The following is a 15976-nucleotide window of genomic DNA, read 5'->3' as shown; positions in this document are numbered from 1 at the left end:
CCATTCCCCCTCCCCCCCTAACTATAATTCAGAACGCAAAGCATGGCTTGAATTTTCAGCAATCAGGCAAACCATGATTTCAGGTTTCTCACCTATTTTTTTTTTATTTCTGCTTACTCAGCACTCACTCTTAGCTACAGTGTCTTCCAGAAGCAGAACAACAGCTGTAGCTCTTGTTTTTCCACTTCAGATATAATTCCCAACCATAATTGGCACTCATCATAGCTTACAAACCCAACTTTCCAACCTAGGTTTCTGATTCTGGTTTGCCGATCAGTTACAAACCATCGTTTGTCGATTCAGACAGCACAAGGTGTGATTTCTATGATTGAATCTGGATTGAGCCTGGTTAGGTTTAATAGAATATTGCAGCTGCAACTTTTAAATGCTTCCCCCATAAATTTAACCATTAAACTTCCAGTCAAAAGAAGATGTGTAATACTTGTTGCCCCGCACCCATATCTACACCAGGGTGCTGCTTTAGATTATTGGAATTCATTGAGTTCCTTCAAGCTCACTGTCAGATTCACTCTGAAAAATGATGCCTGTAGAAATTTTATAGCAGACACCCACTGTCCTCCAGGCATAATCTTTGGTACTGTAGCAGTACTTATTCTGGACAGGAATGTCGATTTCAGGTTGATTTTTCCATGTCTCTCTCTCCCCCCCCCATTTTTTTTAAAAAAACTGTCCCACTGAATTCTTCAGATAACAAATAAGAAAACAGTCAGGGAAGGTCCTGTTCCATTTCTGAAGACTCAACGGCAGGAAACACAAGAGGGTTGCAGTCAGACAGGGTCAAGGCATGGATATTATCTTGTCCTCAGCATATATGTTTTTCAGGAAAGGACTGTAATAAATTGAGCTGCCGTGAAAGCCATCGCTCTAACTTTTAGAGGCACTTAAAGCTTTCCATTGCGGGATGGGAGGAAGAACAGCTTTTAGGTGCAATTAATTACAGTATTCGTGTTCTCTTAATTGGATTCAAAGTGCGATTTGGTACTTTTAAAATAGTATTTTATAGTACTGGCGAGTAGGGATTGAAATCATACTTTTCCTATGCTTTCTCCGTAAGACTAGACGGGGTTTATTTTCTCAAACATAAATACAACCACTGCATCTTTTCAGGAAATCTGCTAGCACTGTAGGGCAGCTGCCAGATAAATGGCTGTATAGGGTTACATGAATAATTAGCGAAGAGCAGCACTGACGATTTGGTGATCTGGGAAGAATTTGTTTCGGCTTACATGTAATGCTTCTCCACTGTATTTTAAAGTCTTTTAAATGGTATTATTTTGCTTCTAGAGCTAGATTAGATTATTTTACCACTGCATGTTAAGTGATGCCATATTCAGTAACACTAAATTAATCAACCACTCTTACAAATGCCTCCACCCTTCTTGAACAGTAAGATAAGGTCATTATGTAATTTTGGATCCTCTTTCCTTTAAATTGCATGTCATCTGTGTATCACCAAATGCATGCTTTCAAGTTATTGATTTCCCCCCTCCTCCTCCCCCTGTCCTTTCCCCCCCCCCTAGTACATTGAATAATTTTAAGTGGTTTTGCTTTTCTTTTTTTGTTTTAAAATTCACTATTGAACATTAACATTTCTTTTTTTCCCAGCTCAGTTTATAATATAATTAATTGCTAAAATACCGGTTGTTCTTTTATGCTTTTATTACTGCAGAAACACATCCAAGTAGCATTTTCTTAATGTGAGAAAAAGTAGGATTTTGTTTTGCACAAGATGTGTTAAGATTTTATTTTTGAAATTGTTTTGAGTTGTGTGTTTTTTTACACTAGTACTACTACTACTTTGGGATGTAAGGTTTGTGCCATGTAAAGTACTAGTTTGCATGCATTCATTTAAATACTAAAAACTGTAGTACTGCTCGATCCATATCTGACTGCTAGGTTTCAATTGACAGCTGAGGATTTGTGACTGGACCTTGAATCAAAACGGCAGGCATTTATACCCCAGTGGCAATGAGGATACATTGGGAATTACTTGGCAAAGGTAAAATTTTAATTATTTCCAAACCTAAACTCTCTTGGGTTCTTCGTTATCTGTTTCAGGTGGCCTTCGGGAATATATTTGTCAAAATCTTAACTACAATATACATATATGCATATATATATTGTAACGTCTCTTGAATTACATGTTTTAGATTAGCTGAAATGATGCAAATTGAACTTTTATCGGTTAAAGCACTTGGGATACGAAATGTTGGCTGTCAAGTATAAAAGTTTGTGGAAGAATCAAAATTATGGCTGCATGTTTTGAGCCTTGCGAGTTCATAATAAGAGATTGTATGGGTTTAAAAAATAACAAAAAAGGAACTGGTACAAGAGAGCAGTTTAGACAATGTACTCAGAGAAAACAGTTGATCTGAATTTCAAACATTAGTATGTTTACCGAGGTAAGTTAGAAGTCTTAAAACTAACTTCTGCTCTCATAAAGATTTTTACTCTTTGCAGGTGAGGTGAAAAAACTATTTCTACAAAAGGCAGGATTCTTTTAAATGGTCATTTATTAAATCATGGCTTTAGCATTATTTGTGAACAAGTTAAGCTGCTTAACAATGGTTTGCTTTCTGCCAACAAACCATGATACGAAACCCTTGTTTCTTACAATTTTGGCATGGCGCTACATGTGAACTCACCTCAGGGATAGTTTTTGTTGTTCTTGTTCACACATCTTGGCAAAGAGTATGTTAAGGTACGTCAGCCTTGTCTTGATGATCCTCCTTGTGGAGATCACACAACTGATTCCCCACCGCCACCCCACACAATAATGTGAATATTGTCTAACAACAAGAATCACTCCCCGTTTCTTGGAAAACCATACAAGGTGGTAGTCCACACTTCCTATCACATAGGCACATATTCACTCACCATACGCATAGAACATGCATGTTTCTCTCTCACACACAATCATATATACATAGCCAACACATTTCTTCCTGTTTGTGTGTCTGCGGGGGAATCTAGGTTTTGGGGACCCCACACTGAAGGGACCCTGGTGCCGAAAAACACTCCCCAAGCATCACCTGCTGAAGACGGCCATCCAAGTGGGACCAGAACCACTGCAAAGCATTGCCGCCCACCCCAAACTCAGATTGCCTCTCCAGGGGGATACAGTAGATGGTATCAAGAGCGGCTGAGAGACCAAGGAAGATTAACAGGGACACATTGCCCCTGTCTCTCTTCCTACACAGGTCAGGATTATTTACGAGCCCCTAACTTTCTATTTATATTACATTATTTTACCGTTGTACCTTGGTTTTCGAACAGCTTAGTTCTCAAACGTTTTGGCTCCCGAACGCCACAAACCAGGAAGTGACTGTTCTGGTTTGCGAACTATTTTGGGAAGCTGAATGTCCAACGGGGCTTCCGTGGCTTCCGATTGGCTGCAGGAGCTTCCTGCAGCCAATCGGAAGCCGTGCTTTGGTTTCCGAATGTTTTGGAAGTCGAACGGACTCTGTTCGGCTTCCAAGGTACGACTGTATTCCAAAATAAGTCACTCATTAGCATTGCCAACGTTTTAAGCATGGCAAACGATGCCCAAATATATACAGAGATAGACTTTAGTTTTGTATGGTTTATGGTTCTATCACATTGTACACTTTAATTAAGTGAAAAACAACAAATTTCCTACACACACACACCCTCCAAAAATATAAGTAACACTCCCCATATATTTAAAATGCCCAATTTTAAGAATACAAGACTTGAAGGAGTTTTAAGTCTTCTTGTGTTTCTTCATTAAGTGAAAACACAGTGGAATGGATGTGGAACTGTTTTTGAAGAGAGGTTCAAAGTGCACAGAATCTTGGATATACATTTGTGCTCACCATGGGGTCAGAAAGATGCTCTCTGCATGTGTCAGGTCATTGAATCGAGTCTTTTCAGTGGCTGCCCTCGAGAGTCACACAGTGGTCCTCAAGGACCATCTGGGTGAGGAAGAGTGGCCAGAGGCTGTCTCCCAAGAGCCCCCAGGGAGGGCTCCAAAGATGACAAGTTACAGCCCGGAGCCTGGTGGTGGGACACTGAGGAGCAGTCAGCAGAATGGATGAGATCGGAGCTGATAGAAACAGGAGACTTGAGGGCACTCAGGAAATGGGAGAGCCTTCCAGGACAGGATTGGAAGCATGTATGCAGGCAGTCCCATTCCTGCTGACTCTCCTTCTCCTCTGACCCCACACTCCAGGAGGGTCTTGCATGTTGCTGAACAACGTGCCAGACAGACCCAGAGGGGGAGCTCACCCCCTCAACGCAGCCTTCGCCTGCTTGGGAGGGAACCAGAGTGAGAGGCTAGAGGGGAGGGGCTTAGCAACAGCAACACCTTCATTGAGTTAAGACGAACCAGGGACATTGCTGTGTTGTTGTTTTTCTGATAATAAAAAGCTACTTGCATTCTTTGCCTTCCGTGTGTGTGCCAGCCCTGTGGACGACCTGGCTCCTTGACAGGTCCTAGGGCGCTTATAATTTGAGCTTGAAGCTACCTACCTCCCAATCAGCACTGGTTTTGGTTGCCACAGGGTGTGATCTCTGTAAATAAGGCATAACACCCTGGATCATTGTTGTACCATTGAAGGGGCCAGCACAGGACAGTTTGCAGTATTTAAGTCTTTCTTAATTGGCAGTGGCTCATGAGCTGGCTCGGCACTGTGGTAGTCCAGGCAAGCTATACCAACAGGGCCGTCTTTACTTGGGGGTGCAAGGGGCGGGAGGCACCTGGGAGCCGAATTCTGGGGGGGGGGGAATGTATACCTACTGTATACCGATCCCTCTCAATTGGCATCAGTGAAAAGCAATGGAGTGAAAGTCGTCTCCCCCTCCCCCGGTCGCTCTGTTACTCTGTAGCATCAAACATTTCCGACGAGTCAGGAAATGAAAGCATTTTCCCCCACTACGTTGTTACAGGTGAACGATTTCCCCGCCCCCAAAAGCTCAAAAACTTTGATTTTGCCCCCCCTAAAAAAGTCAACATTGGCTTCCCCCTCCCCAAAAAAGCTCAATAAATTTTAATTTGGGGCAGTTAAACTAAATTTGGGGGCACTGGGCGGATCTTTGCACCACGGCGGCGCATATGCTAAAGACGGCCCTGTATAGCAACACCAGTTTTGGAAGGGAGACTCTGCAGTGCTACCTCACCACGTAAGCCTTTACTGCCCTAAAAATCAAGACTTGTCTTGGACCAGGGGTTGGCGAGGTTTACTTCGCCTGAGCCGGTTCACTCCAGCGTAGATCCCTTCATGGGCCGCATTGCGCGTGGCTGCGATTTCTGGCATCTTCGTCTGCGCAGATGCGATTTTCAGCACCTGAGCATGCACAGAGGCGATTTCCACCGCGGAAGCGAGTCACCACGTCGCGCCGGTTTAGCGCAGTGCAGGGGGACTCACCGAGCAGGCAGCTCAGTTCAGGGGAGGCTCGTGGGCCTGTTAAACGACCCCCATGGGCCACTTGTGACCCATGGGCCTTAGGTTGCCTACCTCTGTCTTGGACAAATACTTCTGTATTAGACAAACAATGCATCAGAGAAGTTTTTCCATGCTTTGTCCACTGATCTCCTGAAGCCCCGCCCAGGCACAATTGGATTTCCTTCTTTAATTGTGAACAATTTCACTTCCCAAGAAAACAAAGCACTCAGTTAACAACCGAAAATATATTTGGTGCCTTGGCTTCTTTGCACCCCCAGTGCAGAAGACATTATAGGGATGTTCAAACAAACCTCCTAATTCATTCCGTACCTATATCTGTGCGTGTTGGGAGGTCGTGTTGTTTGAACACCTCATTGTTTGAAGGCAGGATGCACGAAGCAAGCGGATTTCTTTTTGGCAGTGCGCAAACCAGATTCTTTCTCGGTTCGGAGCAGAAAAAACGTCCTCGGCTTGGGGGGGGGGGAGAGAAACGCCATAGGGACTGCCTTGTTACAAAATTCAAGCCAATTGTCCAACACACCAAATATAAAACCAAAACTGAGTTTTTAAAACCCAGCAGCGCCTCAGCAAAAGCGTTTTGTATGCTCCGGCTCAAATAATCCGAACCACGTGGAAATCAGCTTTGCACAACTAGGCTGCTATTATTGCAGGGCTGGGTCGTTAGCAGTTTTGAACTTTGGCTGTTTTCTGCCAAGTCTTTCAAAGACGGTAACAGTGTTAAGGCGCTCATTGTCGAGGTGCTGTAATTTATATTTCAAAAAGCAAACCTTTTTTTCAGTGCTGTTTTGAGGGGATAGCTGCTAATTTAACATTACTTTTGCTGTGCCCAGGCATTTCCTGCGTAGTCTTTGTTATCTTTTACACAGAAGTACAGTACAACAGCTGGTTTGTTCTTAGAGCTCCTGAGGAGAGCCTTATTCTCAGAGTGCTGAATTTCCTTTTCAGCTGTAGCCGTAGGGGTGTTCTTAATGTTCAACTTTTTAGAGCGGCATTCTTTGCCCCCCCCCAAACCCCTCTAAAGAGCTGCGATGATAATGCTTATAAGGCAGTGAGATGGCATAAACTTTGGCATGTGGGGGAAGGGAGACTGAGAATAGCCCTGCAGATTTCGTATTCTAACAAAACAGGCAAACTTTCAAAGAACTTAATCAAATTCAAGTGTTGTTGTTGTTGTTGTTGTTGTTGTTGCTAAAGTTTGTGCTGCAGTTAGCCGGAGGGTTACTTTCGGTATAATGTATTTGCTTGCTTGGGACAAAAAAAATGCAAACTCAACTTTTGCAAACTAAAAACAACGAAACGAAAACATTGCTGATAAAATCATTAGCGTTGGGGAAAGCTGGAAGGATTCGCTTTTTTATATAAAAAAAAAACAGTTTGTCACTATCTCTGTTACACTTTCCACCCAACTACCTAATAAAACAAGATGTGCAGAGAATTATGTTTCCTTTCCATCTAAGCAAACATCTTCGGAACACTTCCTAAGAAATTAATTGTATTCCAGCCAGACTTGCATGCGGCCTTCCCACAGGAAATGGGTCAGCAATCCATTAAGATGCCATTAGATAATCTAATTTGGAACTTAATCTCTAAATTAACCATGCTCCATACTTGAAGCATACTTGAGAGAGAGAGAGAGAGAGAGAGAGAGAGAAGTTTGTTTGAATCGATAGGGGAGCCGAAGCGTGAAGAAGCCTGTTTTTTTTTTTTTCTGTAGCTGTGGTCACGTCTCAAGCCGTCTGGTAACCAGGAGAAACCAGACATGATGTAATTCCAGATTGAACTTGAACTTCAGGGACTCAGAATGGAGGAACAATGGACCATAGGAATCAATAATGTCCATTTTCCACATGATTATGTTTGAAGCTTTAAGTTAACCTTTATGGAAGAATCGGCAAAAAAAAAAAAAAAAAAAAAAACCACAACAAACACAAAACCCTACAATGTGACTAAAATGAGGGGAATCCACAGACAAAATGTTCGAAAGAAAGCAACTCCCCCCCCCCAGCTGTACTTCGAGAGTTGCACTGCAGATTCCAGCAGGATTAGAAAAGGTTCCCGCGCTGCAGTAAACCAGTTGCTTGTTCTAAGCGCTCTTTGTTCAAGTTAGGTAGGATAAACTTAATCTTATGTTTCCTGTCAGATGATTTTAGCAGTGTTCTTAGAGAAAGATGAGTATGGTTTTGGGGTCTTTTTTTTTTTTAGAAGTGGTAAGAGCACCATTAACCCCTTGATGATTTCAGAATATCACTTTTAAAATGTGTGTGTTGTGCGTGTGTGTGTGTATAGTGTCTTCTTCAACTGTTTTTTTATACTGTGATTTATCTTTTCTGTGAGTATTTGGCATGTTTATTGAGCAAACAAAAAATAAAATGCTAATTGTTATTTACATTAAGCGCACATTGTAATGAACCGGTGTGCAAAATTTATTTAAAAGGTTACAGAAAAGGGGGGGGGAGATAGTCAGTGCTTGTGTGATTCTTACCAACTTCAAAAATAACTTTTGAAAAGGATCGAGTCAAGGTTCTGTCACAGAACCCGGATTCGGAACCCTGGAAGCTGAAATGCTTTGAGGTTAACCTCTACTGTGCTATTACATATGTGAACTGCAAAACATTTAACAGTGCAGCTTGCTTTGTTTTAGTGCTGTCTCATTTCAAGCAAACTAAATAACAGAGATTTTGCCCTGAATCCAGCAGTTAGATGTGCGTAAAGGTAAAGGGACCCCTGACCATTAGGTCCATTCGCGAACGACTCTGGGGTTGAGGCGCTCATCTCGCTTTACTGGCTGAGGGAGCCGGCGTACAGCTTCCGGGTCATGTGGCCAGCATAACTAAGCCACTTCTGGCGAACCAGAGCAGCGCACGGAAACGCCGTTTACCTTCCCATCGGAGCCATACCTATTTATCTACTTTCACTTTGACGTGCTTTCGAACTGCTAGGTTGGCAGGAGCTGGGACCGAGCAACGGGAGCTTACCCCGTCATGGGGATGCTTACGTATCCCTAAATCTGTGTTGGAATTAGACCACAATTTATTTTTGCCTCATACCTAAAACTACAATGTAACCTTAGATTTCCCCCCTCTAACAACAAAACCAAACATTGCAAACAAATGCATATATGACCCAAGTCACTGTGAAAAAAGAAATCACAGGAATACAGTGCATAGCCATTCTTGGTGAACTGGTAATAGAAATTCTGCTAACTTTTGACATAAATATGTGCGGCACTGCCCACACAAAGACAATGAATAGTAGGCTTAAGATGACCTACACTTCTGGGGAACATTGTGATAGATGTTTGTAGGCAGGGGCGAACAAAGGCTAACCGACACCCGGGGTGGGGCAAACCGCCAGCTGCGCATGTGTTGCGCTGCTATGTAGGACGCATGCGTGGCACCGCTATGTACGATGCATGCATGGTGTCGCTATGTAGGGTGCATGTGTGGCGTCGCTACGTACAGCGCATGCGTGTGACTCCGCGCATGTGTTTTACGTAGCGGTTTGCCGCCGGCGCTGCCCAAGCACCGTACAGACTGTGGTGGGATCCTCTGCTTGCAGCTGTAGCAGCGATGGATGGATCCCACCGCCGTCCGTATGGCACTCGGGCGGCCCTGGTGGCAAACCGCTATGTACAGCGCATGTGCAGCGTCGCTACATACAGTGCATGCGTGCGGCACCGCGCATGTGTTGTATGTAGCGGTTTGCTGCCAGCGCTGCTCAAGCGGTGTAGGGATGGTGGCAGGATCCTCTGCTCACAGCTGCAGCCATGAACAGAGGATCCTCCACATGTGGCTGCAGCGGAGCAATGGCTGCTTGTACTGCTGCGCCCAGGTAGCGGGGTAAGCACCCCGCAGGGTGCCTTCTTATCACCCCTCCAGCCATGGCACCTGGGGCACACTGCCCCCCTTGCGACGCCAGTGTTTGTAGGTTCCTAATATTGCCAAGTAACCATGTACTTGCATAGCTAAAGAGCTAGTGGACATTTGGAAATTTTTCCTACATCAGGATAACCATGATTAGGATCAGGGGATTCAAATCACTGTACAATTCTAATTTCACGTTTCTTCACAATAGCGACCCCATAAAGAGGGGAAGTTGGTGGGAAGGCCATTTTACTAAATAAAATGGCCGGACACCACCCCAAATCTGACACAGTTATTGGCTCCCATTTCTCTCTCCCTCTGTAACTTCTCCAGTGTTTTGGGGAGATGAAAGCATACAAGCAATGAATGTACAGTCGCACTCATTTTGCTTTCTCAGCGAAATAAAGGGCAAATTTTACTTTAGCACTCTTGGATATGTTCTCATGAGGATTATGACCATCAGGAAAAGCACTGGATAATAGTTTTCATTACTTCGGCTTAGAGGACACTCATGGCCCAAGCATGGGAAAATGAGGGACACGTTACCCAGAAGTAGATTTTCAGATGAGCCTGGTTTGGACTTGTACAATTATTACCATGATGTGGTGAGTGCTAAATTGTAGACCATGCTTGAGGATATTTATGGAAACCTATTCTCCTCTGAGGGGTTATCTATAGCTTGTTATATTTGCAGGAGCAGCAGTGTGAGAACAGAGCAAGCAACGTTTTGAGAGAGAAGAATTCAGTGTAGCATTTAGGACAGGCATAGCCAAACTCGGCCCTACAACTCCCATGATCCCTAGCTAACAGGACCAGTGGTCAGGGATGATGGGAATTGTAGTCGCAAAACACCTGGAGGGCCGAGTTTGCCTATTCCTGATTTAGGAGCTCACTCCATTGGCGCAAGCATTTCTGCCTGTCTGTTGAAATGATCTCCCTTCTCCTCCTCCCACATGCTGCCTGGGGATTCTCCTGACACCCCCAAGCCTGGGTTGTGGGGACACATGGGGGAAAGAAACCGGGGAATCCCTGTTGAGCTAGCAGAAGTCCTGGCACAGGCTTCCTCTGGCGGTTGAATGTGGCTCAGTGTTTGTAGAGGAAACTCCAAGACTTGTAGTTTGAGAGAGTGGGAGATGCATGTCATCTGTGTTACAGACTCTCTCATAGTGCCAGTGTCAAAGTTCCTTAGTTTTTGCTGGCATTTGCTATGCTTGGGAACAGGGATCCCGTGGCAGCTGACTGGCAGGAGGAGGAAGGCTCAAGCACCATGTTAATCAGGAATAGTAAAAGTTCCCGCGACAACAGCAGCCAGCGGTGTTGGAAGAGTTTACAGGGCCCAGCATGTATGAGCTCGGCTTCTGGTTTCTAGAATGTATAGAAGAATCTGTGCTAGATCTGAAGTGGGGTCTAAAGGACACTTGTCATTCATGCATGATTAATATACATACTGCCACATGGCTATAAGTGCAAATCGGGCTGCCAGGAAAAAATAAGGCACTTCCCAAAGAGGCTGAAGGATACAAAACAGAAGGAGTTTTTGGAGGGAGGGTAGAGAAAGTGATGGGGCTGTGCTGCAGGTTTTTGCTAGGTTACTAGCTCTGTGCACAAGCAGAAAACTTTGCTAAACAAGAGTCAAAATGGTGCATACCTAAACAATATGTTCACTTTAAATTCTATTCTCTTCCCTTATGCAATGAAAATATATGAATAGCGGTAGAAGTTGAGGTTGCCATCAGATAACTTGAAATAATTCTGGGGTATCCTTTTTATGGAAGGCACAATTTTCAAATCAGACCTTTTTTGTGTGTGTCTTAGATAATGTTCAAATGCCCTAAGCAGAGCTGAGTATTCCTTGTACGAGGACTTATACTTACCCGGTATATTCTCCATGTTCCTTCTGCTGTTCTCCCATTTCCTCAGAAGTGACCTTTTGTTAGTGGAAGGAGAGGACATTAAGTAGCATTATGCCAACAGGTTATTATCAATACTTCCTTTAGTACTTTTCAGTGAACAGATTTCTGTCGTGAATTTTAATAGGTGTATTTTATAAACACGGCTCAGAAATTTATGCCTACCTGTATAGCATTAGGGAACCACTTTACTGAACATTTTATTAACTGGCCAGTAACTCTGGACAAAACAGCACAGATTTTGTGTTTGCTGAACTTTCCCACTGGTGATCTTGGTGATATAACCAGGAAGCATTCAGAAGAGAAATAATTCTAGAGCTGTTTACATGTTACATTTGTCATGAGATTCCATCCAAAAAGCTTCCCAATAAGAAACGATATGTGTCTTATATATAATGCTATGGAAATGCTTGACTTGGTTACTTTAAGACAGTCTTACAAATTGTGGCTTAAGAGAATTACAAATGAGCCTACTACTCACTCCCTTCCTCATTTAGTGCTTTACTTTCTGTGCGGATCAAACCTTAGTTTGCTGTTGCTCTTGAACGCAACAAACTGTGGTCTGATGAGAACACTGTTTACCCACAAAACATAGATTGCTGCAAGTTCAGATGGTGGTTTGTGGACCCAGGGGCATAGCAAGGTAAATTGGTACCCGGGGGCAAAAAAAAACTGTCCCTCCCCCCAGAGGCGTAGGAAGGTCAGGTGGTACCCAGTGCAGAAAAATTCTTGTCACACCCTCCATTGATCCCCCACCCTGCAAAAATGGTTTTACGTTATTTCATATTTTCTTACAAAGGAATAATAACAAGTAATAATAATAAAAAAACTTTTATTTATATCCTGGCCGAAGTCGGGCTCAGGGTGGCTAACATCAGATACATAACATTGGTATAAAATCAAACAATAATTAAATTACCTCCTAAAAACATCTCAAAATCAAATTAAAATCTAATTAGATGGCTTTCCACAGGGTTAGGGTTAGGAACAGTAAGTGCTCCACTGAACTGAAATTTCAGCCTTCACGACATAGGAAAACAGCCAAGTGAACAGCTATTTTGGTGGAGGAGGGTCAAGATATTAACCGATATGCATGAAATTTCATATATAGCTATATAATCCCTAGTAGAGTAAGATAAGACCTTTGGAGCAGGCATTTTCCAAAAAAGGAAGTTTTTTTATGAACCGCCATAGTATGGCAGTAATTGTTCCTGGATAATTTGTCCATTATGGAACATGGGGAGGTCCGCCCCCTACGCCCCCCCTTGCTACACCCCTGTGTGGACCCTGATTTGTAAGTGAGCTTGCTTGTAAGTGAGCTTGCCTCAGAAGTTCAAGTACAACATCAAATGATGGTTTGGTCAAACAGGGAAGTCTCTGAATCAAGTCATGTGCATAAAGGAAGAAGGGAGGAACGCTTAACCCTAAGGCTTGTTCCCAATCGTACCGGCTTGGAGGGCCAGCTGCACGCAGGTGCTGCTGTCAGCATTACATTATAATTCTCATTCTTCTTCGTGGACTCTGTGCAGTCCCACCTGGGTATCTGTGCAGAGCAACACTAAGGACTACTTGAAGGAACTATGCTTGTAAGCAACCAAGCTGTCTATATTTCTTGTGTATATCTACAATTCCATCAGTGGCCACTATAAATATCCAGCAGGGCCAGGGAGGACCGTGCAGATTGTGATGACTACTTACGTCTGCATTGTAAGGCGTTCTACACATGAAGGTAGGAATCACTCACTAGAGGGAAGCTGCTTTTGGTGGAATCTCCATGACCACACTCATAATCCATGGACTATTGCCTCAAAAATAATGGATGGATTTTTATGAAGTATCAGTGTGTCATAATTAACTAAATATATTAAAATTGTCCAGTAGCACCTTAGAGACCAACTAAGTTTGTTCTTGGTATAAGCTTTTGTGTGCATGCACACTTCTTCAGATAATTAACTAAGTTCTACTCAAGAGTAGACCCATGGAAATTAATGGGCCCATGTTAGTCATGTCTCTTTACTTCAGTGGGTCTAACTTGTGGCAACTCCATGCTTTGTCTTTAATGTGCCTCAGGGCTCTAACCTAGAACTGTTCTTTTAATCAAACAATTTAAGCATCTCAGCTACTACTGCTTTGACATTTTCAAGCACCATTTCCTTAAGGCTTATCTCCCCAGCCTGGTACCATTTCCAAAAAGTGCTAACTCGTTCCTAAGAAAGGCCTATGCTGTGCAACACACTTATGGTCAGAGGGCTGTAAAATTCTTGTGGTATCTGCACAGTGTTAACGTACAGGAGTTATCCTTCCCTCGGGATCCATAAACAATATTGACAAATATATTGCATGGTGCATTTCTAAGAGTCATAAGTTGGGAAGTTTGAGAGGTTTAGATAAACATCTAAATTAAATTTATTAGTCATGCTGCAACAACAATCCTGTTTGTCACCACGATAATTTATTTGCATTGAATATTCCCGTCTCCCTCCAAAAAAACAACAAACATAAAAAAGATCTGGCTGTTTTTCACTCAAGCACTAGATGTGAATGTTGTTGCAAATACTAGTTTGTTTGTTTTTATCCACAAAAAAATATTGTCGAACATTAGAAAGTTATGAGCCTTAAGAAAACAAAAACCCAGATAAGTTCACAACTTTACTCCTCAAAAGCAACTAAGGGAGTTGGATTCAGACAGCCGGTTTTTCCACACATTCGAACTTGGATTTGTGTCAAGGCATGATCCCCTTTCCTATGGGTGCTTTTCAAATCCGTTTTATTCAGAGTAGGCATATTACAGTTAATGATGAGCATGGCTAAGTTAGGTACATTAATTTCAGTGGATCTACTCTGAGTAAACCTTAGACCACCCAATAAGTAAATATTGGCAGTGACCTATCTGCCTGTTAACCGGCATAATATATTCTGCACAGCGAGAATAACAATGTAATCCTATACATGTCTATTGCAGAAATAGGGCCTGTTTTGTTCGGTGGGACTTAACAATCAGGTAACTTGGTTTATCGGATTGCAAGACTGCTACGGTGCTAGTTTTAGGACCGGTCAATTAGCGTAAATATCACCTGTAGCAAATTGTATCTGCATATTTAAAGTTCATCTGTGAAATGTGGTGCACTGTTAGAAGAATTGTTAGAATATGGAGCTGGGTGGTGTTCCAATCTTAATTATTATTATTCTTTTTTTAGGTTATTGCTGCTACCATATTCTAAACGATTATTCTGCTCTCTCTTTTCTTTTCCCTCAACAGTCCTGGTACCTGGGCTAGCTTGGTCCCTTTTCAAGTATCAAACAGGACACCAATCCTGCCGACAAACGTCCAAAATTATGGTTTGAACCTAATTGGAGAACCTTTCCTTCAAGCAGAAACAAGCAACTGAGGGAGATTGAAACTGAACAAAATACTATAAAAGAAAGGAAGACGGGACAAAAAAAAAAAGAAGAAGAAGAAAGAAGAAGGAAGAAGAACCTGAAGAAACAAGAAACATAGACCAGCAATTGCAGCACTTACAATCACTAATTCCCTTAAGGTTGAAACTGTAACGGTGTTTTTTTTAAAAAAGGGTCGACGATATTTCACTGATGAGTAGAAAGATGTTCCTCCTAAGTAGCCTTTGTTCTATGAAATCCACTGGGAAATAGATGTTCTGTCTCTGACAATATATTTTAACTGACTTTCTAGATGCCTTAATATTTGCATGATAAGCTAGTTTATTGGTTTAGTATTCTTGTTGTTTACGCATGGGATCACTATTCCTAGTTAGCTCTCAAAACAAAGGCTAGGAGACATCCACCAGAGCTGCAGGAGAATTGGGGCCAGTGAGCCAGCTTTTCTCAGCACTCTAATTTCTAAAAGTTTTTTTTTCCTCTAAGGAAAAAAAACACCAACAATTTAGCCTTTAATGATCAATCCAAATTTGTTTAACTTTGGCCCTTATAACCCAGCCTTTTACTACTGCGTTACTTAGTTTGAAATGTTCAGGAAGTCATTTAAACAAACAGGCATTTTATAAGAATTGATGCCTCACTTTAGGTTTAAATAATGTGTTACCTTCTCATATGACAGTAAAAACGAAAAAGAGAAAGACACAAAAAATAATTTCCCCCCACTAAGGAAAACACTTAGAGGCAAGTGCAATTTTTAAAAAGTATATCTAAAGGGGATCATTGTTATAAGTCCTTTACCCTTGGACTCTAAATTGAGGGGATTAAAAAAAAGAAGAATTTCAAAGGTATTTTGAACAAATCTATTTTCCCCTCAGTTTTGAAGGGGGGGGCATTAAAAGGCATTAATAAAATCAAGACAAATCATGTACTTGAGAAAAAGAAATTGATTGAAACACAGCACTTATGTTGATTTTAGCTTCTGCCTCCTTTGAGGTATTTTATTTATTTAAAGTTACTGGTTGCATCAAGAAGAGAACCCTTAGAGAATGGGAAAGGTTCTATAAAACCTTCATCACAGAGAGGTAAAATACACATCATAGGGACACAGCTTACAGTTTACAAACTGGGAATGCCAGGTTGTCGGGTTGGGTGGGTGTTGGGGGGGTGAAATATATTTTTTAAAAATGCACTCTTTTGGAAAGTCTAATAACAGGGTGCTGAAATCTTTGCATGGTGCTCTCAGAAATTAGCCTTGTTCGACACATTTCTCATATTGACAGGAACGTGCATGGGCGGATACATTTTGCCTCTATGTCTCTATATAAAAAAAAATTAATTAAAACTACTTTATCCAGTAATC

The 15976-nt window shown here is 42.2% G+C and overlaps 1 protein-coding gene across 1 annotated transcript in view; it reads left to right on the top strand.

The window, feature by feature from the left end:
* NFIB (nuclear factor I B) overlaps positions 1-14781 on the top strand; it is a 296512-nt gene extending 281731 nt beyond the window's left edge. Inside the window, 2 exon segments of the mRNA XM_033172714.1 lie at positions 1932-2020; positions 14480-14781. Of these exon segments, the coding sequence (XP_033028605.1) occupies positions 1932-2020; positions 14480-14609 (219 nt within the window). The 3' untranslated portion in view covers positions 14610-14781.
* The last annotated feature ends 1195 nt before the right edge of the window (positions 14782-15976 follow it).

This window comes from Lacerta agilis, chromosome 16, assembly GCF_009819535.1.
Source record: "Lacerta agilis isolate rLacAgi1 chromosome 16, rLacAgi1.pri, whole genome shotgun sequence".
Lineage (NCBI taxonomy): Eukaryota > Metazoa > Chordata > Lepidosauria > Squamata > Lacertidae > Lacerta > Lacerta agilis.
This window is presented reverse-complemented; position numbering and strand designations above follow the sequence as displayed.